Source organism: Girardinichthys multiradiatus, chromosome 8 (assembly GCF_021462225.1).
Source record: "Girardinichthys multiradiatus isolate DD_20200921_A chromosome 8, DD_fGirMul_XY1, whole genome shotgun sequence".
In the NCBI taxonomy this organism is placed as follows: Eukaryota; Metazoa; Chordata; class Actinopteri; order Cyprinodontiformes; family Goodeidae; genus Girardinichthys; species Girardinichthys multiradiatus.
Window position 1 is genome coordinate 36,689,626 of NC_061801.1, and position 25,454 is coordinate 36,715,079.

General features: G+C 39.3%; 1 protein-coding gene and 1 long non-coding RNA gene across 2 annotated transcripts in view; one reads left to right on the plus strand and one right to left on the minus strand.

Moving 5' to 3' along the window:
- Positions 1-1,449, minus strand: part of LOC124873054 — a 12,298-nt gene extending 10,849 nt beyond the window's left edge. The window contains exon 1 of the long non-coding RNA XR_007039425.1: positions 1,328-1,449. This is a non-coding gene — a long non-coding RNA (uncharacterized LOC124873054). The remainder of the gene's footprint in view (positions 1-1,327) is intronic.
- On the plus strand, positions 1,355-22,965 carry zgc:92275 (cholesterol 7-desaturase nvd). Its single transcript, XM_047373529.1, has 7 exons — positions 1,355-1,880; positions 11,207-11,395; positions 12,553-12,731; positions 15,026-15,151; positions 15,639-15,758; positions 18,160-18,336; positions 20,228-22,965. Exons 1-7 carry the CDS (start codon positions 1,496-1,498, stop codon positions 20,387-20,389), a joined length of 1,338 nt encoding a protein of 445 aa, XP_047229485.1. The 5' UTR covers positions 1,355-1,495; the 3' UTR covers positions 20,390-22,965.
- Positions 22,966-25,454: the final 2,489 nt, after the last annotated feature.

Genomic DNA, 25,454 nt, shown 5'->3' on the forward strand with positions numbered 1-25,454 from the left:
CCGTATTAAGACAATAAAAGACCTGAAATATTTCAGTTAGTGTGCAATGAATCTAAAATATATGAATGTTACATTTTCATCATGACATTATGGAAAATAATGAACTTTATCACAATATGCTAATTTTTTGAGAAGGACCTGTATATATTCATATATTTTTTGATTTTTTGAATGAAGACTATGTTTGAAAACAGATGTTTAAAAACACCGTCCACAAAGATTTTTTAAGATTTTCTTTAAAGCAGAGTAAACATTTTTCCTGTTTAAGTCCAATAAAATTATCAAAATTAGAGATTTTAATCAGAAGTTTGCATACACTAAGATTAATATGGCTTCAAATAATGTTGAAAAGTCCAACACATCTGTGGATGTATTTAAAGGCAACTCTTCCTACTGAACCACTGGAACCCATAAGTCTGATTCATCCTTAGATACAATTTACCAAGGATTGTACGCTAGTATTAACAGCATGGGAATGTCCAGCCGTCATACGGGTCAGGAATTAGATCGGTTCTGTGTCCTAGAGATAGATCAAAGTGTTTTGGGGTCAAATGTGCAAATGAACTCCAGAACTAAAGCATAAGATCCTGCGAAGATGTTGGCCGAAGCTGCAGACAGAGTGTCATCACACCAGTCTTGTACCTATGGGCTGAAAGAGCTAGTGCATTATGAGGAAAGAACCTAATGTGAAAATACTGAAGCAACATCTCATGACATCATCCAGGAAGGTAGAGTTTGGGCACTAATGGGTTTTCCAAATGGACCATTATCCAAAGCATAACAACATATTAGGTACAAAGTTGCTTGAGGACAAAAAGGTCAATGTTTTAGGGTGTCCGTCACAAAGCCTGGATCTCAGTCATATAGAAAATGTATGGGTAGAGCTGAGAAGGTGTGTGAGCAAGGCTGCTTGCAAACCGGACCCAGTTCTGTCAGAAGGAATGGCCCAAAAGTCAACCTTGTTTATGGAAACTCAAAACGTCTGACCCAAGTGGCACCATTTATATAATACACAAATATTATGCAAACTTTGGACTTGGAAGAAAATAAATTATAGATCTTAATAAATGTTACTCTCCTTATTCTGGAATTTAGCAAATAGAAATAATTTTGGTATTCCTAAATAACCTCAAACAGAAAATGTTTAGTGTAATTTAACGTCTTTTTTTATAGTGCATGTAAATATTTTATTTCATCTCTATGAATCTTTCCCACAGAAACTTTGAACCACTGATGTTCTCCAATCCAGTTCTGTAAAATATTGTGACACCTTCTGGTCAGCTTTCCTTCAAATGTTCTTTGGTGTTGACTTTCCTTCTTAACTCACCCACAACGCTGCTGCTGTGTTGAAGCAACAGCCTGTGGAAGATCATCCTTCCCAAAACCCGCGTTGACAGCTTCAGGTGTGGCTCACACACTCAGCTTAAGCGTCCACGCGTGTAAATCTACATCTGTGACGCTACCGGAACCTGAGCAGGGGAGTAACAGCTGCAGCATGTCCACTAATGCAGGTCTTGCTGTGGGACTGGGACTTGGAGCCGTCCTTCTGACGCTTGACTCAGGTGCTTTCCACCTGAGGTGGGAGTTTACGGGGCTCCGCGGTGCAGCAGAGGGGATTGTCCTCTGTATCGCAGCCGGAGTCACCGTCCTCGCCCTGGGCTGGCTGTACCGGCTGCTCTTCTGCCCCCTGGAGCTGCTCCGGACCCCGGAAGAGGTGGGATACATCGCCGAGGATGGGCGCACAAAGGCGCGGGCTGCGAACGAGGTGCGCCGCAGGCGGGATGCCGGGGACCTACCGCCGGTGTACCCCAACGGCTGGTACCGGGTTCTGGACTCCCACATGCTGGCCAGGGGAGAAGTCAAAAATATCTATATTCTAGGTATGGGACAACTTTTAAGACTGGAGTTGCACTTTTTATCCTGGAAATTGATAATGACACGAAATATATTGATCTTGTAATAATTATCCAACCAAAAGTACATTCTGATGACGAGTTTCTGTGATTTTGGAGGAAAAAAATAGACTATGCACCAAATGGTTTACTGATCGGGGGCACCTCCAAAAATGTCTTAAAGGGACGCAAGATGGGCCCCAGTAATAATCTTGGCAGGGTGCTCCAAAGTCAAAAGACATGGCAAGAGTTTTATTTAGGTATGTTTTTTTTTATGGCGAAACTTAGAATTCAGGTCCTATACATATTTTTTTCTGATAGTCTGCAAGTTCATGCTTTTAGGTTGTAAAATACCAAAAATCTGCAAATTTGATAGGTTGGAATATGCTTTTTAGGTTCCTGCAAAATGTAATGTTCCTTAATAACCAGGGCCGGATTTAGAGGGTTGTGAGACCCCTGGGCTCGAGTCTGTGTGGGTCCCCACTCCACACAAGTTTATTTTAATAATGCAAATTACAACAAGTAGATATATTTAGGTATCCCTACACAACAATTTCAAGGTTTACAAGTATTTCTCCATAAAAAAGAGAATGACTGAAAAGTTTATTTCAGTAGTTTATTTTAAAGAATGGTAATTCCTGTATATTCATTAAATGTAGTGATATATTTATAATAATGGCTTAAACCTAACTAAATTCACAGAAAAGTATATTATCACATAACACCAGTAAAACATTGTTTATGAAATATAGGATCTTCCATTAATCCATCCATTGATCCATTAATATATTTGGATACAGGATTGTGTAAATAGCTTCAAGCAACTTGGATTCTGTGCCTGTTCTTCCTAACTCTAAGACCTTAATTTCCAAATTAAATGGAAATAGTATTATCACTTGAGAGCAGGACTTTGGACCAGTGAGCAACAGTCCAGACCTTTTTCACCTTACCCCTACTAATGCCCTTCTTAGGTTTTCTTTAGTTCAGGAGTGGCGTGATGCAAAGAATGAGAACTTGTAGACCATTTCCTGGAGACGTCTGCGTGTGGTGGCTCTCTAAGCACCGATCAACTGTGGTTATCCCTGTTACTTGAGTATCTTTTTCTACCTCAGGTTTTCCTTCAACCCAACTTTCTGATAATATGCTTGCATACAGCCTTCTGTGAATAGCAAGTGTCTTTATCACTGAGCTTTTGTACCTTACTATCCTTGTGGAGCATGTTAATGACTTTCTGCTTGTCAACTATCAATCACCTGTCTTGCTCATGACTGTGTAGACAATTTAATTATGCTGTAAACCTGCCAGCATTTCATCATTATGTTCTTCTTTCATTGCAAGTTCACCCAGGTGAACTTTTAATTTTACTTAACTTTGTTCTGGCAGGTTAGTGGTGCCACTGAAATGCGTAGAGGTACATTTATACCGGTTAGGAAGCTCACCTTTGTACCCAGACTTTCCTCTCAGAAGCATTAAATGTGAAACTGAAAACACTTAATGGTTAAACGAGGCACAAAAATCATCCAAACTATCTAAAATATGCAGGAATCAATCTGATTTTTCAAGGGCATGTTAGCCCAAGCTATCAGCTTTAACTCTCTTTGTTAGTTTGTGCTTATTTCGAGCTAAATTCTTCAATATCTAAATTTTCCGCAGCCCTGGTTGTAGAGTTCCTTCCTTATTTGCTTTCCTCCTTCTGTTTGACCTGCTGCCAAGAAACAAGAAGCAGGCCTCTTACAACAATTCTTCCATCCATTAATGTGTATATGTATTTCACACACAATGGTCAGGTCCTATTTGAGTTATGGCATTTGTTTAAAGATGCCTTGAAACGCTTTCTTTATAAACAAAACTTCAAGTTAAACCTTTGACCTGCTTGTTTGACTTGAATGTGCCATGGAGGCAGGAGGTGTTGGGGTTACTTATGTAATGAAGAGGTGTGGCTGAAGGGCAATAGGTTTATTAAATCATATTACAAATCTTCTTGGCTCAACTAGTCACCAATTAACTATAGACTCTGAGGTTTAACTACTGCAGCAAGTTTTTCAAGGTTGAGTTCCTTTTTAATTTGCCATAATAATTTTTTGATCAATAATATAACTCAACTTAAAACAGCTGTTATTTTGCTAAAGCGCCTTGCAATTTTATTGTTATTTTATACAGTAAACCAACAGAAAGTGGTGTTAAAATGATCCATGGATTACATTTGTTCTGTGGCAAAGCAAGGCGTTGAAAAGTCTGGCATAGGGTGCGGCGCTGGTGGTGTAGGGGTTAGCGCACAACCACATGTGGAGGCTAGTCCTCAAAGCGGCCGTCCCGGGTTTGAGTCCTGGACCCGGCGACCTTTGATGAATGTCTCCCCCTCTCTTTGCCCCTCCTTCCTGTCTGCCTACTATCAAAAATAAAGGCCTCTAGTGCTGAAAAAATAAAAAGTCTGGCATACATTTGTATTGAGGTTATCGTGATAACGCTAAATAAAATCCAGTGCAACCAAGAGTCTCATGGTAACTCTGAAGGAGCTGCAAGAGAAATGGTTGAGAGCACACCTGCTCACATATCTGGCCTTTATGAAGAAGTGGTAAGAAGAAAAGCCATTGTCGAAAGAAAGCTTTCAGAGGTTATGTTTAAAGTCTGCACACAGCGAAAATCTGGAAGGAGGTGCTCTGGTCAGATAACACCAAAATAAAACATTTTGGCTAACAATCAAAACATTCTACAGTATATGGTGGAAAATTAACACTGCATGTATCCCTGAACACACCCTCCCTACTGTGAAACATGGTGGTGATAGTGTCATGATGTGGGGATGTGTTTCTTTAGCAGGGGCAGAGAACTGGTCAGAGTTGACAGGAAGATAGATGGAGCTAAATACAAGACAATCTTAGGAGAAAACCTGCAGAAGATTTGAGGCTGAGGGGCAGGTTCACCTTTCAGCAGGATGACATTTAACATACAGCCAGAGCTAGAATGGAACGGTTAGAATCAAAGCACATTCATGTGTTAGAATGGCCTAGTCAAAGCAAGACTAGAAAATTAATGTTCACATATCCTTCTATTTAATCTGAATTTCAGCTATTTAAACAAAAGGAATGACTCAGAAAGTTTTGTCTGTAGACTTGGAAAGCTGGAAGAGATATATGGCAAGACACTTACAGCTGTTATTACAAGAACATTCTACAAAGTATTGACTCAGGGAGCCTAAATACAAATGCACGCCACACAGGTTTTTATTTGTAAAAAAATAAAATAAATAAACATAATGTTCCTCCCACTTCACTACTATGCACTACTTTGTCTGTCACATATAATCTCAACAAGAATCCTTAAAGTTTGTGGTTGTAAAGTGACAAAATCTGAAAAAGTCAAAGGGTGGGAATACCCTTAGAAGCCAGTCTTTCCCGCTTGATGTGCAGCGGGAAATCCACCAAAAGAATGAAAATTTTCCCTTCTGCCCTCTCTCTCCGGTTTATTAAGGTTTGTGTTTCACATGTTGTTACTCTTTTCACAATTTGCAGGGAGGGCTGTTTGATCATCGCTGTTACTTTGGAATTTGGAATGAAAAGGCTTTCAAAGACGGTGCGAGGCTTTCATGTCTGTGTCGCATCATGTAGAATACATCACCAAACAAACTAAATATGAACGGGTTTCTGTGCCTGAAGCACAGCCACTAAGACCTGCTCAACCAGATTTCTTTATGCATGCAATTAATAGAATAGTCAGTAAAATATCTATAAAAGTATCTATAAAAAATCTATAAAAGGGAGATGTTTTCAGATAACTTGGTTTGTGTTAATGAATACATGTGACGTATAGTGATATAACTTAAAATTACATTCAATATGCTTCAGAGTTTGCCTTCAGTTGACAATCGGATGAAAATTTCTGAAGTCTGATATGTTTAACTGATCAGCAAAAAAGACACTGACATTTTTTTGAAAAAGTAATTGCCCCCCCTAAACCAAACTACTGCTTGTACCTCCCTTTGCAGACCATTAAGCCATTAAAAAACCTTATTAGGATTATTAGGAAACATTTGCACCCAAAAGTCTATGTCCCAACATCCTGGGGGAATTTTGGCCCAATCTTCACTGCAGATTTGCTTCAACTCAGCCACACTAAAGAGTTTTAGAGAATACAAAATCTGATTGAAGTCAAACTACAATCTAAGATTTAAGTTCGAACTTTGACTGGGCCACCTCAAAACCTTCACAAACTGATGGCCACACATTCTCCTTAAGGGTTTTCTGCTAAAGAGCTGAATTCATGGTTCCATCAATTTCCTCAAAGTCATTCAGGTCCTGAAATAGCAAGGCAGTCCCAGGCCATTTCACTACCGCCATGTTTGACTGCTGGAACGATGTTCTTTTTCCGGAATACTGTGGTAGTTTTAAACCAAATGTAGGCATCCCAGTTTGTTTGCCCATTTTTAGCCCACTGAATATCTTTTCAAAGTTTTGTGGATAATGAAGATGTTTTCTGGCTTTGGAGCCCAGTTCCTTTCTAATTGTTGAATCTTGAACTCTGGCCTTAACTGACACAAGTGAGGCTTGTAGAGCTTTAGATGTTCTTTTGATCTCCTGGATGGTATGTCAATGTGCTCTTATAAAGTTGGTAGGTCGGTCAATTTTGTGAACCTTCATCACTGTTCCATGTTTCTCCGTCTGTTTATTATGGCGCTCAATGTGGTTCGCTGGATTGCCAAGACCTTCAAAAATGAATTGTGATCCTTTCCAGTCTGATGGATCAGATCTGTTCTTGAGTTTCTTAAGATTGGGAAAGATGTGTAGTTTTAAGAGCTTGTTTAGCCTACTTCATGTTGTCAGACAGGTTCTAGTTAAGTAGTGTCTGGATTCTTTGGGTCTGGCAGTAATCAGGTTGGGAATTTGCAAGTGAAAATGAACTCAGCTTTCTAAAAATCGTTGAATTCATTCATAGTTTAACAATGGGGGGAGGGACCATCAAAGTTGGGAGGTGATAAATACACAGTGTTTTTTCCTCTGAAAACCTGAACCACTCCCAGAATATTTTTAAGCTAAGTGTTTCAATGGTTGAGCTCAAACATATAAAACACATAAGAGGTGACATTTTTCATAGTATGCTCTCTTCAAATAACATAGTTTTCGTGTCTTTTAAATCTAAATTGTTGCATTTTTTTTTCCAAATTACTGAATTTTTCCAATGCTTGAGTCAGACGTTTGTCATAACCAACTATTTATTGATTATATAACAAATAGTTTTATAAGTTGAATAACCATATTTACTGTACATCTAAATTAGTTAACGGACATCATGAATGCAGATTTAGATCTTACTGGTAAGCAGTGATGTTCAGATTTTTAGGGTTCCTGCTGCAAGTGGGATACAGAAACATAAATACCAATGTGAGGGATTGTGGGAAAACATGCAATTGTGTCTGCCTCTTGTGTTCACCCCACTTTAAACTTATTTCATTCTTTATACAGTCTTCTGTACTGCCTCTTTAGATCTTTGCAGGACATGTTTTCCCTGCAGCCTCTGTTACTTCCCTTTCCCATACTTTGCTGATGCCAGCTGGGAATTCCTTCTCTCATCGGTTTCGTGCAGTCATTCCGTTTCACCATATATCGGATTCTGCCTATAGCGCATATTTTCCTTGATGCTGTCATAACAGATTGATTGTGATGGACTCAAGTTCTGCCCTATAAAAGCTTTTGACTATGGCACGGTGCTGTGTCACTGTGCATTTGGATGACTCTCGGGTTGTGTTTGTTATACACCCACGATATCCTGACAAGGCAGCTGTCTCAGTGCTTATCCAGCTGTACTCAAAGATAGAAAAAGGTCACGACAAAAAGTATGCTACTGCAGTGGAATAATCTCACACTAAACCCTTTAGAAAATTCAAACTTTTGATTTTAGTAAATTATAATTCAGTCCTGGTTAATCTCCTACACACTTCTCTTCAGCTCACACCCCGGGTTCCTGTAGGAGCTTGGTTTGAGGGCTGTGATGGGCTGTCACTCTGTTTACTATCCTGCCATATATGTTAGCATGCTAACAATTATGTGTTACATGGGTCTGAACGTGTATGTTTGTTGGTTTTTAAGCACTCCGGGTTTAAATATTGCATGTTTATTGAATTGAAGGGTATAGAATTTATAGAATTCAACATCTTGTTTTATTGTTTTGATATCATCCTTAAAGTCAACTGACTATATGTAAATTAAACGTCAGTCCTCTATAAGTCCCCCAAAGCAATCAAATAATTATTCATCATTTTATTCAGAACGTAGGTCATGCTGTCAGCTTCACTTTCAGTTTTACCTATCCTCCAAGCTGAGTTAAGTAAATCTTAATTATAGCAGATAGTGTGTGTGCATGTTTCATTACATTGAGTAATCATGTTATTGATATTACTGATTAAAAATCAGACATTTGAGTAGAAATACAATGATATTTGGAGATTTATTCACTTCCTCTTCACTGTCCATAGTTACAAGATAATCATATGTCCTCGTCCAACCTTGTTTAATACAGTTCCAGTTGCTTTAAACTTTTAATTGATCTGATTGCAGAAATGGGCAAGTTTAGGCTATGTTCTCGTTGATATTATAAAAATTAACACACAACTTCCTTACTTGAAAGGGATGTTTACTTGTCTTTCCCATCATGAAGAGTGACTAAGAAACTTACAATGTATGCTTCTTAGCTGCTAACTAAGAAAAGTTTTCCAAGACTGTCACTTAAAAGAAATACTACAGGGGTTGGACAATGAAGCTGAAACACCTGTCATTTTAGTGTGGGAGGTTTCATGGCTGAATTGGACCAGCCTGGTAGCCAGTCTTCATTGATTGCACATTGCACCAGTAAGAGCAGAGTGTGAAGGTTCAATTAGCAGGGTAAGAGCACAGTTTTGCTCAAAATATTGAAATGCACACAACATTATGGGTGGCATACCAGAGTTCAAAAGAGGACAAATTGTTGGTGCACGTCTTGCTGGCGCATCTGTGACCAAGACAGCAAGTCTTTGTGATGTATCAAGAGCCACGGTATCCAGGGTAATGTCAGCATACCACCAAGAAGGACGAACCACATCCAACAGGATTAACTGTGGACGCAAGAGGAAGCTGTCTGAAAGGGATGTTCGGGTGCTAACCCGAATTGTATCCAAAAAACATAAAACCACGGCTGCCCAAATCACGGCAGAATTAAATGTGCACCTCAACTCTCCTGTTTCCACAAGAACTGTCCGTCAGGAGCTCCACAGGGTCAATATACACGGCCGGGCTGCTATAGCCAAACCTTTGGTCAATCATGCCAATGCCAAACGTCGGTTTCAATGGTGCAAGGAGCACAAATCTTGGGCTGTGGACAAGGTGAAACATATATTGTTCTCTAATGAGTCCAACTTTACTGTTTTCCCCACAACCGGGAGAGTTACGGTGTGGAGAAGCCCCAAAGAAGTGTACCACCCAGACTGTTGCATGCCCAGAGTGAAGCACGGGGGTGGATCAGTCATGGTTTGGGCTGCCATATCATGGCATTCCCTTGGCCCAATACTTGTACTAGATGGGCGCATCACTGCCAAGGACTACCGAACTATTCTTGAGGACCATGTGCATCCAATGGTTCAAACATTGTATCCTGAAGGCGGTGCCGTGTATCAGAATGACAATGCACCAATACACACAGCAAGACTGGTGAAAGATTGGTTTGATGAACATGAAAGTGAAGTTGAACATCTCCCATGGCCTGCACAGTCACCAGATCTAAATATTATTGAGCCACTTTGGGGTGTTTTGGAGGAGCGAGTCAGGAAACGTTTTCCTCCACCAGTATCACGTAGTGACCTGGCCACTATCCTGCAAGAAGAATGGCTTAAAATCCCTCTGACCACTGTGCAGGACTTGTATATGTCATTCCCAAGATGAATTGACGCTGTATTGGCCGCAAAAGGACGCCCTACACCATACTAATAAATTATTGTGGTCTAAAACCAGGTGTTTCAGTTTCATTGTCCAACCCCTGTAGATATAAAAGAAAGATTCCTCTTATTCACATACATTTATTACCTGACCCTATTGACTTTATCTAAGTATGTTCTAATGTGGGAAGCAGCAAGATATTACAGATGTTTCAAAATAATATTCTAAGGTAAAATTACTTTCAAAAATTAGTAGCTTAAATGGGCATTAAGCATATTTGCATGTTCATCATGTATGCAGCTCCATCCACCCACTCTGTTGACATTTCTGCATGTTAAATGTCATGTTACACCCTGGTGACAATATTTCTCTGGTCCTTTCCATCCTGATTAGCTCAGTAAATATCGGCTAATGTGAACATTTTCAGTTTTCATGCTTATTGGTGCCTGTTAAACTTAAATCACAAGAACCAGGATCAATATAACAAAAACAGTCACTCACAGCAAAGTGCTTCCAGTCCTAAACCAGGACTGGTTCCAGTACAGCTTTTATTTCTCCAACCTAAAACAGCGATTATGAACACAGTTTTGTACAGTACATTGAGCGTACTTTACAGTGTGATTGGTAATACCAAAGAAAACACTGGGTAAACACACTGCTAATGCAGTTCTGTTCTGTAAGTAACAACCTTTTGCACCATAAAGGTGCAACCAATGTGTGAAAAGGATTGTTGGCTCCAAATGATGCCATGTATGAGGGAAACAGAGCAAGACAACAAGAGTAGCAAATGATAAATAAGCAAACAATGACAAACTGTCAAGGAATTAGGACAGCCTGGTAGTATATTTACCGAGTGGTCCAACCAAACACATAACCCAGGTGTGTTGATCAGCAGGACATGAAGTTAGGCCAAAGCGGAAAGTAAACTAAGTAGATTTAATAAAGTGGCAGACAAATATTAAAATATAAAAGGAAGTAGGGTGTGCAAAGAAAATCGTAGTTTAAAAGTAAAACAAAATTAAACTTCATTAAAAAAATGTTAAAAAAGAGCCTATCAAAACAGAATAATACAATGTGAAATACAACTTGAGATATCAGTAAAGCTTAGACACATTGATAAAATGAACATTGGGGGATTTATTGAATAAAAACATACTACTTGGCACTGTATTTTCCCAACTCAATTTATCTACAAAGCCAAGAAATGTTGGACAAGATTATTTAGATACTTCTTCCTCACTGTGCAAGAGTTACTTGAGATTTATTAGAAGAAATAGCTTTTTTGCCTGTTATTATTCTTATCACTATGAAAGTGCATTAATATCCCATTAAATACTGTGACAAAAAGGTTTTCCTGGAGCTGATTTAACATAGCATTTCATGGCCTGTCTCTCCAATGATTTATTGTGTTAGGTCAACAGCTGGCAGTGTTTCGGGGCCACGATGGGATAGCCTATGTGTTGGATGCATACTGCCCCCACCTGGGAGCCAATCTGGCTGTGGGAGGACGTGTGGTAGGAAACTGCATCGAATGCCCTTTTCATGGCTGGCAGTATCGCGGAAGTGATGGCAAATGTGAGAAGATTCCCTATGCAGAAAAAGGTAAAGTTGAAGGTTGATCTCCAGTGAATGGTAAAGAAAGGGTTCCTATACAGTTTGGAGAAGTCTGGAATTTGATTTCAGTGTTTTCCAGGTCTGGATAAGCTGGAAAAATATTTCCAGACTCTTTTCCATTTTCAAAATACTCTATCCCCCCTTCTGTCCTTCCTTCTTAGTGTCCGTTCTTTCCTCATTCTGTCTCATCCTTGTATGTCTCTTTCCTCCTTTGTGTCTTTCATTTTGTTATTCCTTGTTTTCATCCTTGTGTTCTTCCTTTCATCCTCCCTCTCTTGTCCTTCATTTCTTCCCTGTGTTCATCTCATCTTTTCCCTCGTGTCCTTCTTTTCTTCCTTTCTCTTGCCCTTGTGTTCTATCTTCCTTCCTTTTTTCCTTCCTCCTACATGTCCTTCCCATTTTCCTTCTTTTCTCCCAAATTTCTTTCCCTCTTGCATCTTTCCCTTTCTTTCCTATTTCTGCTCTTATGGCAAAACCCCCTTCTTCCTGTCATTCCTTCCTTAAATATTTCCTTTCTTCTATCCATTTCTTCCTTTTCATGTCATCCCTTCTTTTTCTTTCCTTGTGTTCTTTTTTTCCTTGCATCCTTTCTTCCTTCCTTCTTTTCTTCTGTGTCCAACCTTTCCTTCCTTGCCCCTTTTCTTGTGTCCTTCCTTTTTCATTCCCCATGGGCTTTCCTTCCTTCCTTCCTTGGGGCCTTTTTCCTTTCTTTCATTCTGTCTTTCTTCATTCCGGAAAAGTAAAAATGTTTAGCTGAAAATACCACACCACTTTATGAAGCACATTAAAACAGCAACAAGGACAACCAAAGTGCTGCATAATAAAACAAACAAGCAGAGGACACAGAATGAAATACATAAAACAGTAGAAGTAAGAAATAATTAGAATAATAAACGCACAATGAGAAGAAGAAAAACTCACACTGGGTCGAAGGACAGGGAATAAAAGTGTGTTTTTAAACCAAACTTAATAGCAGTGAGAGAGGAAGCCTGCCTAACATGTGGTGGTAACTCCTTCCACAGTTTTGGACCTGCAACAGAGAAATCTGTAGGAAACCCGCTCTGATCAATAATTTGTCTGTATATTAAAATTACTAATATTTTTTGTTTCTTGTGTTTAGTACTTGAATGAAATTTGTCTCTCAGTGCCAGAGTTTGCCCAAATGCGCCGCTGGCCCAGCTGTGAGGTAAACCAGCAGGTCCTGATATGGTTTCACTGTGATGGATCAGAACCACAGTGGAGCATTCCGGAGCAACAGGAGCTCGCTAATGGCCAGTGGGTCTATAGAGGGAGAACTGAGCACTTTATCAACTGTCACATTCAGGCAGGTGTACAATTCTTTGTTTTAACTCCTCAATAATTTATTTTATGTTTAGCTTGCAAGTAGCCGGACCTTCCTGTAATCTTTTAAAGTGTTCTTGATCAAAACTTTTTAAGGCTTTCTGAAGACCTGGAAAAAGCCTTCAGAGTAGTTGTCTTTGGACTTTGGTTGCTTTTGTAGACCGTTCTTTAGATGCCCACATTTATTTTTTCTGCTCAATTTTTCTAGTTTTTCAAGATGTACTGCCTAACATGCTAACTTGTACCCTTTGCTGTTCCCTGGAGCCTGAGTAATACAAATATTATCTGCAACCATCCGGTCCTTCTGAGGCCGATCGAGGGCATAGCAAACAGTTCTAGCTGTGTTTGCTGTGACTACTCAGTCTCCCCTTCAGTTAAAAAATAACCAGATAAAACATGCAGAAAAAGAAGTAAAGCAGAATTGCTGTTGGTGACACCTCCAAGATGCACTATTTAAATAATAGAGATGTGAAGATCATTTCTGGCTTAGGAAAAAGGCATATCCAAATGCATTTGTATAAACCAAGAGACAATTAAGTCAAGTCTATTTGTATAGCGCTTTTCAGCAACAAGACACTCACAGTCTTAAGAAAGTACATACAATATATGCTCTCAGTACTTGATCTGGGCACTTTTTGCATGAATTACTGCATCAATGCGGCGTGACATGGAGGAGATCAACCGGTGGTTCTGCTGAGGTGTAATGGAAGCCCAGATTGCTTTGATAGTGGCCTTCAGGTCATCTTCATTGTTTGGTCTGGTGTCTCATCTTCCTCTTGACAATAGTCCATAGATTCTCTGTGGGGTCAGTTTGCTGGCCAATCAAGCACAGTAAAACCATGGCTTTTGGTACCTTTGTCAGTGTGGGCCGGAACCAAGTCCTGCTGGAAAATTAAATCAGCATCTCAGCATAAGGAAGTAGGAAGTGCTCTAAAATGTCCTGGTAGGCAGCTGCACTGGCTGTGGACCTCAGGAAGCACAGTGGACCAACACTAGCAGATGACATGGCAACAAAATCATCACTGGTTGTGAAAACTTTACACTGGACTTCAAGCAATGTGGATTTTGTGCCTCTCCACTCTTCCTTCAGATTCTGGGACCTTGATTTCCAAATGAAATTCAAACTTTATTTTTATCTGAAAATAGTACTTTGGACCAGTCCTGTTCTTTTTCTCCTCTGCCCAGGTAAGACGCTTCTGACATCACTGGTTCAGAAGTGGCTTGACACAAAGAATGCTACAGTTATACTCCGTGTCCTTGATATGTATGAAGCACTCTCTTCAGCAGCAGTCCAAGCTTTGCTTCACAATCCTCTCAGGGTTGCAATCATGCCTGTTTTTTTTGTGCAGTGTTTTCTTACACGCTTTTTTTTCTTCCACTAAATGTTCCATTAATATCTTGGGATATAGGGCGCCATGATATTAGGAAAACAAGAAATTGGATCTAAGTGTTTAATATTACTGTGACTATCAATAGTGATTAACCAACAACTTTATTTTCCTTCTTCATGATGTTCTCATCACCCTTCTTGAAATTTTCATCTTATTCTTTAGTATCTATTCTTTATTGGCTGTGCAAAGTCCATCCAAACGGACTATTGTGTTATTGGCAAGCTAATGTTGAATGCATCACACCTAAAATATTACAGCCTACTAAATATTGCATCCCATCAGTTGCTACTTTGATATTGCATCCATTGTAATTGTGATGATAATTAGGATTCAGTACTATGTGCAGATCTAGTAGGAACTTTTTATGTCCCTGAGGCGGCTGTCAGTGACTGTCTGCTGGGCAACTGTTGAGACAGCAGTTTTCCCCTTGACTGTGTAGGACAAAATGTACCATTTCTGTATTTAAAATCTTTTTAATAAGTGTTGAGTAATGTTTAAAATTTCTGAAAAACTGAATTAGTGGGTTTCATTATATGTCAAACCTTTATTTAGTTGTTACCAAATTCAAAAGAATAATTGTAGCAAAGAAAATTTGACGTGGTTTGTTGATGTGTTTACAGACCAAGAAAAAGTTGGAGTTTTTGGTTTTGGTTTTGATGCATTTGTTGAACTGGGAAACCTCGCTTTTTTGCTAATTACTGGTCAGAGCCAGTCAAAGCAGAAGTGGCTGATTTGTTGGTGCCCCTCTAATTTTAATAATGGTAGATGTGTCTGACAAAAATCCCATGGAAAGCTTCAGGGAACGTTTAGGAATAGTGCATTAATACAAGCAGAGAAACCTGTCAGAAAGGGAAGCTTGTGTTGCTAAAATTCATCGTCTCTTCAGGATATTCCTGAAAACGGAGCAGACATCGCTCACCTGGGTCACCTGCACACTCCGGGCATCCCAAGCGGAGTGGATCTGCGCTACACCAACAGCAAAACCTGGGAGTTTATTAGACATGACTGGAAGGTATGGACTTTTCTGTGGTTCAGATGCTTTACACTGGGGTTTCTTGTCAACTTCTTACAGTTTTTGTTAATGTTGTGGTTTTGTTTGGGTGATTATTAGGAAGCTCTTCACTCTTGCTTTAATTATTGCATATGCACTAAGCTTATTCTTTGGTTCCTCAGTATAAATATGGTTCCAGATACTCAGTCAATGTTGTCTCTCTGTGCACTTTGTGCCTGTTTATTTAACCAACGATGCCCTGTGGTGCCGTTTCAGTTTTATCTCGCCACCTTATCGGGGTGGATATGGGTCATTATACAGCTGCTTCTTTGACGTCCTTTAACCTATCCTCCAAATCAGTGCTACTTTTACAACACACCACTTTAAATTGTTCTCAATAAGCCAGGGCAGCCCAGATGTTCCTCTTAATCTGGACTTTGCTATGCCTGATTTAATTGTGACCTTTAAAGTGTGTCTAAAAGTATTCTTTTTCCGGTTTCTCCCTAAGGTTGAATGGGAACCAGAGCCAGAGCCCAACAGTCACTGCTCTCAGATGCGGGTGAATCATTCACTCACCTTGTTTGGATGCCACTGGCCTCTGCTGGATCTGCATGTTGTGGCCAGACAGGTACAATAAACCTGCAATGAGGAGGTTTGCACATACAGTTGAAACCAGATATTTACATGCACTAACTAATAAAAATCAGATTAAACCTGTTTTAGTTCTGTTGGGTTTATCAACATTATTTGTATTGGTTAATATTGTATTGTTTTATTTTAATCACTTTTGAAAGAAGGACTAGATCACGCTAGGAGCAGCTGCCCTTTTCATAGCAAAATAGGCTAATCAGTACAAGATGCCTCCCTTTCCCACAGATGGCTGTTTGATTACAACTGTTTAATCATTGTAGGAGATGTCAACAGCCATGTTGACAACCCTGAAGACAAAGGGGCAAAATAACTATGTGATACACTTAAAAATGTTGGTTTGACTCAACATGTTAAGCAACCAACACACAAAATGGGACATACTGTATTTTGGACTTAAACACTAGTAAGGGTCTGTACATTTCCAAGGTCCTTGTAACTGATGTTGCCGAATCTGACCACTTCTCTGTTATCTTTGAAAGCATCATTTCCATCGACTCAATTAGCCAAAGAGATATTTTAAGAAAACACTTCTTTAAGGACAGTGCAACTGAAATCTTTAACCAAGTTTACTCTTCCATTTCCACTTTGTCCTGTAACTCAGTAGATGAGCTGGTAGATAACTTCCATTTAAACATTTCAGACATGATTGCTCCCATTAAGGTGAAAGTTGCGTCTGGTACGAAGAAATCTCAGTGGAAAAAATGCTCCGCCAGTAAGAAGTGATAAAAGGGAGTGTCAAAAAGTTGAACGGAGGTGGCGAAAGACTGGACTCCAGGTTCACTATGACCTCTATAAAGATAGACTCCACAAATGTAACATACAACTGATGAATGCAAGGAAATTTTTGTTTTCTGAAATCGACATAGCATTAATAAAACTCCTGCCTTGTTTGTTACGGTCGACAGGTTAACAGACTCTCCTGTGTCTGTAGCATCTGAACTCCACTCCTTCAATGAATTCGCTAACTTTTTTACTGAGAAAATTCAGATAATTAGAAGAGTAGTCTGTACATCAAAACCAAGTTCAGCACCAATGTTTAATTCAATTTAGTTCAGTTTTATTTGTATAGCCTCACAACACATGTCGCCTCAAGGGACATTAGAAAGTCAGTTCAGTCAAATCATACAGATTTCGAGTCGGGTTCATAAATTCCAGTTAATCCTAACTATCAAACAGTGCAGTCGGATTCAGTTTATTATTTAAATTGACAAAATGTCAAAATTCTACCAAATCAACTAAAAGTACTAATAAGTAATTATTGATCAAGTAATCTCCTTTGCTGTCTCAATATTTTACCCACAATTTTCTTTAAGAATGTTCTGCCTGTCATAACGTCTGATTTAACTCAAATAATAAACTCGTCCCTTTTTTCAGGTGCTTTTCCCCAGGCCCTAAACACAGCAAATATCAAACCACTGTTAAAAAGAATAATCTGGACAAGCTGCTACTGCAGAGCTACAGGCCCAACTCAAATCTCCCATTCATCAGTAAGACTGCTCAAGTTCTTCTGGTTCACATCTACTCTGCATTCCCAGAACCAGAACCAAACATGGAGAAGCAGCATTCATTTTTCAAACATTTTGTTGAAAGTTTCTACTGGCGATAAAAGTTCAACAGGATTTTCCACCTTGGAACAGACAGCGTAAAGAACCTCGCTGTCCACAGTGAGAAGCTGTTTACTGTAAAGGACATCTACCCGTCAGACTGTGGTTGAGCTGGGCTCTCCTAGAAGAGGTTAGGAGGAAGGTACAGAGCACCAGTAAGTGTGTGACTCTCGGTCCAGATGTGGACCAGGTTTAAAAGGAATATTCCCCTATTACCCAGACACGTAATAGGCCAGAAGGGTTCTAAGGAGTTGCCTCCTCCCTGGGGAGAAATTTTTGATTTTATGTTCAGAAAATATGGGCCTAAAAGCATCAAGTGCATAAAATTAACAAAATATAACCAAAGGATTAAAAGGCAGGTGTCTCCAGGGGTCATTGGTCAAGAGGTGGGTTACACCCTGGACAGGTTTCCAGTCCATCTCTGGACAACACAGAGATGGAGTAACTGGAGATAACCTATGCATGCAGGGAGAACTGCAAACTCCAAACAGAAAGACCCCAGGCATGGATTTGAACCCAAGACCTTCTTGCTGCAAAGCAACTGTGTTACCACCTGCACCACCGTGCTTCCTGGCACTACATTCCACACAAGTACATGTAATATTCTGACACCAATACAGTTGAGGCAGGAACAATTTATTACATGTATTAATGACTATGTACTTATAAATCACAGCCCTACTGACAACAATTGATGGCTTTAAGACTAAATGCAGCAGGGAATATTTTATATTCTGTGTTCAGTGCATTATGACAGACTCGTAAATGTTCCAGGTGGGTCCAGGAGTGGTATTTCTGCAGTTCGACCACAGTTTCCTGGGCCGGGGGATAATGATGCACTGTGTGACACCCGTGGAGCCTCTGCTGCAGTGTGTAACTCACACCATGTTCTATCAGTCCAACATCCCAGCTGTGGTGCCCAAGTTCATTCTCAAAGGAGAATCCATTCAGGTGCAGTATCTCCTTGCTTTCTGTCAAATGTTTTTATATGATTTTATTTCAGCATTTTATTTATTATTTTAAGAAATATTAGTTGTTGTTTTTTTATTTTAATGCAAATGATTTATTTGTGATATAAATGTTGACATTGTTCTGCATTAGTTGTGAATTTAAGAAGTAAGATTTGTTCTAGTTTGAAAAGATTATTGACTGCATTTTTCAGCTACTCTGCCTTTGGTTTTTATTTTATTTTAATCGAGCTTATCTAGTCATACTTATATTTTTATTATTATTCAAATGCCAAAAATGCGCTTTATCATTTGCAAGTTTATAGTAAGTAAGAGTTATTCTAATTTTGAAAGATCATTCAGTGCATTTATTAATCACTGTGTTGTTGGTCTTATTCTGCTAATTGTTTTATTTATTTTATGTGGGTTTTTTTAATAAATTTTGCATTAATTTTAATATTAAAAGTGTTCCATATCAGTGGTGAGTTTAAGACGTAAGATTCATTGAGTGCATTTATCATCTAGTCTACCTTTGGTTTTGTTCTACCTTTTTATTTTATTTGTTTTTAATCTATTTATTATATAAGCTTAGTTATTTGTTGTAATTTAAATATTCTAATGTTAAAATCTTTGAAATTGCTGTTTATGTGTAGTGAATTTATAGATATTCTATTTGAAGGGAAAAAACAACAACAGTTTAGTTCTGCAACATTTTACAATTTTTATAATTGTTACTTAATTTTGTTCAGTGTTTCACATTATTTCTATATTAAGAGTTCTTTATCAGTGATGAGTTTTTAGTAGAAGCAGGATTTCATTGGGTGCAGTTATCAGCCACACCATCTTTGATTAAATTAAATTAAATTAGAAAATTTTGGACCTTCTTGCTGCAACAGTGCTACCAACTGTGCCACCGTGCAGCAAGAAGGTCCTGGGTTCGATTCCTGACCGGGGGTCTTTCTGCATGGAGTTTGCATGTTCTACCCGTGCATGCGTGGGTTCTCACCGGGTACTCCGGCTTCCTCCCACAGTCCAAAGACATGCCTGTTAGGTTAATTGGTCTCTCTAAATTGCCCTTAGGTGTATGAATGAGTGTGTGCATGGTTGTGTGTTGCCCTGCGATGGACTGGCGACCTGTCCAGGGTGTACCCTGCCTCTCACCCACAGACTGTTGGAGATTGGCACCAGCTCCCCCACAACCCACTATGGAATAAGCGGTAGAAAATGACCGATTGACCATAAAATGTTGGATTTGTAGTTTGAAACCAGTGTGTTTTTCCTTCAAAATGACTATAATTTAAATAGAATATTGAGTTCAAGTATCACCCACTCTTTCCTTGGTGTTTGCTCTGCATCCTCACACCACACAGTCACAAGAAAAGTGTAAATACTTCCTCATTAAAGCTGATAATTAGCTGGGTGGTAAAGAAACACTGTCAGCTGTTTCAGCCGAATGGAGACGCACAAATTGGCTTAAAAATCTAAGGAAATGTGTTGAACATTTCAAGCAAGGGTTAGTTTTCAAGCTGCAGTTAATAATCATGACTAAATAGTTTGATGAAACACAAATGTGTGCAGTTTCAGTTCCAGATATCATGGGTTTTTTTTTTCTCCATGTTACGCTGAATAGGATCAGTTGACAGTTACTGAAAAACAAAATGCCAAATCTCAGCAGCTGCTAAAGTTACTGTGGAGTGACATTTACCAGCACTTTCCACAGCAAATCTCCTGCTGGTGAGTCATGATTATTTAATGCAACCAGAGAGCATTAAACAACATAATAATCAGAATAAACTCCTGCTCCAACTCCAGTTAAAATGCAAGCATCACATCCTGTTTAAAGCAAAGCAACAGACGACATTCCCTCATTCTGCTGTTTTTGTTTGCATGCACAGTTTGAACGCGACGTGATGATCTGGAACAACAAGAAGTACATCTCCAAGCCTCTGCTGGTGAAGGAAGACTCTGCTGTTCGGAAGCACCGCCGCTGGTTCAGCCAGTTCTACAGCGAGAACAGCCCGCGGCTGCAGTATCAGCGGGATACTTTGGACTTTTGACCCACCTCTGGAGGTCTTCATTGGTCTGGATTGATGCAACCTCTCAGAGGAGGCAGACTGTGGATGATTTTTATCATGTTGAAATGACGAAGCTATGCAGGTTTTTTGACAGGAGGTGATGTCCTTTGTTTTCGGCCACGCTGATAAAATATCTTTCTAAGGTCATGAAAACAGATAAAGCTTTCCTTATAGAGTCAATTTATTCCTTTAATGTGAAACTTTACAAACTTCTACTGACAATAATCATTATGTAATAAAGCGTATTGCAGCTCATAAAATATAAAAGATTGTTTAAAAAGTATGAATTTGCAATAACCTTATTATGGGATGGTTTGAACTTTGTTCTGGAAGCTGTAGTAAAAAGTATTTATCTTCTGTTTTTACTTTTTTGTCACACTTAAACGTTTCAGACCATTAAACATTTTTCAATATCAGATAGAGATGAGCTGAATAAATACAAAAAGCAGTTGAAAATTGCATTTATTAAGAGAAAAACACCCTAAGAAGAATAATGGTTCCCCTTTGAAAGATTATTTTTAGTTCAATTCTACTAATCACTGCCAGACTGTAGAATCAAGTTACCACCTGAAAAGTACCTGTCTGACAACACGAAGTAGGCTAAAAGTTCTCAAAAGGTCTTTAGGTTAAAGTTACTTAGTTACTTTTTATGAGCAGATGAACGTCCCTCTCGTGCAATGAGTACTACATGGGTAATACACTGACGAGAAAAGTATCACTTAGAGCTACATTCAGTAAAAATAACTACATTATTCCTTTATTATTGCTACAGCTTTAACTATAATGTCCCTTTATATATTCAAACAATGTTATTTTTAGTGGGACATACATTTCTTCTGACAGCTGCTGCATTTGGGATTCTCTGCAGCTGATCATCTCCTCCATCTCAGCATCCTTCTCTGTCGCACCAAATCCTCTGCGTCCTTCACTACATCTATGAAACTTCTCTGTGCTTCTCTTCCCCATAACCTGGCAGTTCGGATCTTCATCCCATCCTTTGTCCAATAAATCCACTATCCCTCAAATTTAGTAGTTTTAAATAACGGGAACCAAAGTGCCTGAATCTGTTTTCAGCCAACATGAATTATAACTACAAGTACCAGATAAACTGCTATTATTTACATTTATTGCTAAAATATTATTTAGCATGTTTACATGATCGTAGTGTTGAACCGGATACTGTCCACTTACTGACTCCTACCCACAGTAATTGGATGTGGACCTTGTTATGCAAATGATGCCATTTTTAGCTTTAGATTCCATCGCTTTAGGCAGACTAAGTTTACACTGTATAATAAAGGTGTTGCCTTTACTGTACTTATGGCAATGGCTTTCCTTCTTTTTCTTAAAGGTCAACTTCGGCTGCACTTGATGATTGAGCTTTTGCAAACTACTTAAAAAAAGTAATTACAGGCAAACTGTACTTAATTACAGTTACGCAAGTAAATATAATTCATTACTTTCCAACCCTGCTGGCTTTAGGACATCTTTAGTACAAGTACATTTTGTTGCTGCACTTTCCTGGAGGCCTTTCTAGTTCTTTTATCTCTCAGCTGTTCGGTGACCCAGTAGCGCTGGTTCATGTGTTTACAGGTCTACTCCGCGGCCGCGCTGGCCAGATCTGCCTGACTGGAGGGAGGGGAGATAGAGAAGCTGCTGAGGCATTGTGGTGCTGCAAAACAAGAGCGTGCTGCAGGGCTGAGCACAACAGCACCTCCAAGGGCCGAGCCACCGGCCCACCGGGGACACTGGCTTCTAATTTGGCAAATCATTCTTATTGAAAAAGTGTACTTACCTTCTGATCTTGCCTTGGTTCTTAAACGTAAATATCCACATTGAACTGTCATGTCACGACATAATTTTTATTGCTTCCCTTCCTTTGTATATAGTTCATTAGTTTTCTTTATTCTTTCATTTGGCTTGGTAGTTTAGTTGTTTCTAGCTTAGTAGAGTTTATTAACTGAAATATGTTTAATGTGAAGTTGAATTGTTTCTTTTAATAAATTTGTATATTTTAAGAAGAATTTGTTGTGAATTTATTCCATATGTGTGCAGAATTAGCTGTTTTGAGAATGCCAATGCGCGAATCACCCTTTCATCTATTGTCCTAATACCACCGCCATATTGGGCTGCTATATTTACAGGACAATACTTAACAGACCAAAAGTTATTTATTTAAATATTCAATAACATTAGTATATTTTTGCGCACCGGAGACCTTAAAGTGTGACAAAAAAGCAAAACTGAAAAAAGGGGGGCAAATACTTCTTTACAACACAGTATAGTACGTGAGTGAATGAGGAGAACTCATTCATTTTTATCATATGTGAACCACTATAATAACAAGAATGGGATTCAGATGCTTTTATTACTACGAAGGCAAGCCACAGAGAGGAAGTGGATCAGAGATGACTCTCCTTCTTTCTGCAGTAATTAGGACACTATGTTGTTTGAAAGAACGACACAAAAAGCCCTGTGGTATATTAGCCAGTACATCCCTTGTTATGCACTCATGTCCTCTGTTGCTTCTGAATATTAAACTGTATTTTTATAACTCACTGATCCACAACTGTAATGTTTATTTAAATACCAAGATTAACACGGTCTCCCGTGCCCTTATGTGCTTGCTCATGCGTTTCTGAGCTGGTAGAAGCTTTCCGTTGAATACGTTAGCGTGTTAAATCGAGCAGAATTGGGGGGGGAGCTGATTGCATCACTTAGTCTGCTGCACGTCTCTGTGGCTCATGTTGTTGCTTTGTGCACCCAGTCTGTAAAAGTACTTTTCCTGTCTTGGTTTGTGAGAACATTTTGTTGGTTTGTGAAGCTGAAGCACCACATAAAAATGGACCTAATTGAATTTTGTTAAGGGAAAGAACACAGAGTTTTAATGGTTTATTAGGGATGTATTGGGTCTGTAAACAGACCTGGATGTTCAAAAGATGAACAATGATCTGCCAGGTACAGTAGATTATTTCAACATTGAATTAAATGTGCTTAACTACAAAACTGGTGCAGACTAGTAGTAAAGCATCTTTCTATAAGCATCAGGACGGCCATGATGAGCATCAGAAAGCAGACATAAACAACAGCAGATGGGGCCAATCATCAGACATCTGTTCCACAGGAGTTGGGTTTTGCCCGCAATCTGTCTGGCTCCAGTGGAAGTGTCTTTGATTTGTTGCAAACTGTGCTCCTGATTTAACTTGAACAACACGATGCACCACTCTCCTGTCTGGCCAACAGGACCAGCCGAGCTCGGTCCGTCTCCTATCAAGACACAACAACATTCTCTAAAAAGGAGCTGCTGACATACAAGGAGAAAATCCTACTGGAATGACTTCTGCCTGTAGTGTTTATCAGTCCAGGCTCACACTGTAAGGTCAGGATGTAGCCCCATGTTGTGGCAAACTGGGAGTCTTCTTTTAATAAACATGAGTGTGATTTACAAATGTCATGAGGTCAAGGAAAGGAAGCAGGAGAGATCTGCTGTGACATTTCTGCAGGTGTGTACTGTATAAAAACATTTATTTCTCACTATCTGACATTAAATAAGACTACACCTTTCTTTTTTAGGTTACCAAATTATTATTTGTGCTAATGGTCTTTTTTTAGCTTCTTCTTTAGCATGAGGGAAAAACATTATGTGGAAATATTGAAGCAACATCTCAAGACAGAAGTCAGGAAGTTAAAGCTTGGGTACAAATTGCTCTTCTAAATGGACGGTGACCCTAAGCATACAGCCAGATTACTTACAAACTGCTTAAGTCAATGTCTTGGAGTGGCCATCACAAAGATCTCAGTCCCAAAGAATATCTGTTGGAACAGCTGAAAAGGTGTGTGAGCAACGGAGCCTACAAACATGACCCAGTTATACCAGTTCTGTTTGGAGGAATGCAACCAAATTCCAGTAAACTACTGTGGGATGACTCACAATGTACCTGACCGAAGTACCACATTTAAAAAAATAAAGTTAATATGTTAACTTAGGTTTGGGAGCAGGTAAATGTCTCAACCACACCTCTAATCATCTAGCAGTTAACTTATACCCAGTTTATCCTTCTCACTGTCACGCTCTTTCAACCCCACCCTCCCTTACCTTCAACTGGACCTCATCTCATCTCTCTGCCTCCTCTTTATCCCTTCACCCTCATCCCTTTTCCTACTTACTGGTTTTATTATTCATTTCTATCCACTCCTCTTTGTTTCAGGTAACATCTGGGAGGGTCCTAAGTTGGCTCGGGAAAAGCCCGTTTCCCCCACGCTGAGTCTCCTCCACCCATGCCTTCATAAGCAAGTCTCCCCAAATGACCAATACTCACACCCAGTCCGTTCCCTCAACCCCCTTTCTTGACTAAACCTGTAAACTAATGGCCTTACTAGTGTAAGGCAATTCTACCAAATACAAACAAAATGTATGTAAACCTCTGAATTTGAAGAAAGTTTAAATCCAGTAGGATTGAAATTTTTCTCATTATTTGGCATTTAGCAAATAGAAATAATGTTGGTAATCCTAACTGACTTAAAACAGAAAACGTTTAGTCTGATTTAATGTCAGACGGTAAGAAAAAAACGTTATGTGTCTTTTCAGCCTGCGCAAATATCTTGCGTCAGCTGTATTTCACTGCTGGTGGCGGAGTTGAGATCTTGGCTTTGTTTCGCCTTGGGTCATTCGTGTTTTTGGACGCGTCTGTGACATGAACTCTATCACTTCAACAAATCCAGGCAGAATTGCACCAGAAGCTTGTTGATGGCTACAAAAACAACACTCTCTAAGGTGAAACATGATGGCAGCAGTATCATGCTGTGGGCTTGCTATTCTTTAGCACAGAAAAACCAAGGGTTAAAAAAAGACTTGAAGCTGGGGTGGAGGTTCACCTTCCAACTGGACCCTGAACATAAAGAGCTTCAATGGAAGGGTTTAGATCAACATATTTGCCTTGTTGGAAGGTTCAAAGCTAGTAGAGACATGCCTCAAAAGACTTGGCAGTTGTGCTTTCAGTGAAAGGTGGTTCTGAAAGTATTGACTCATCAGGGCTGAATACAAATG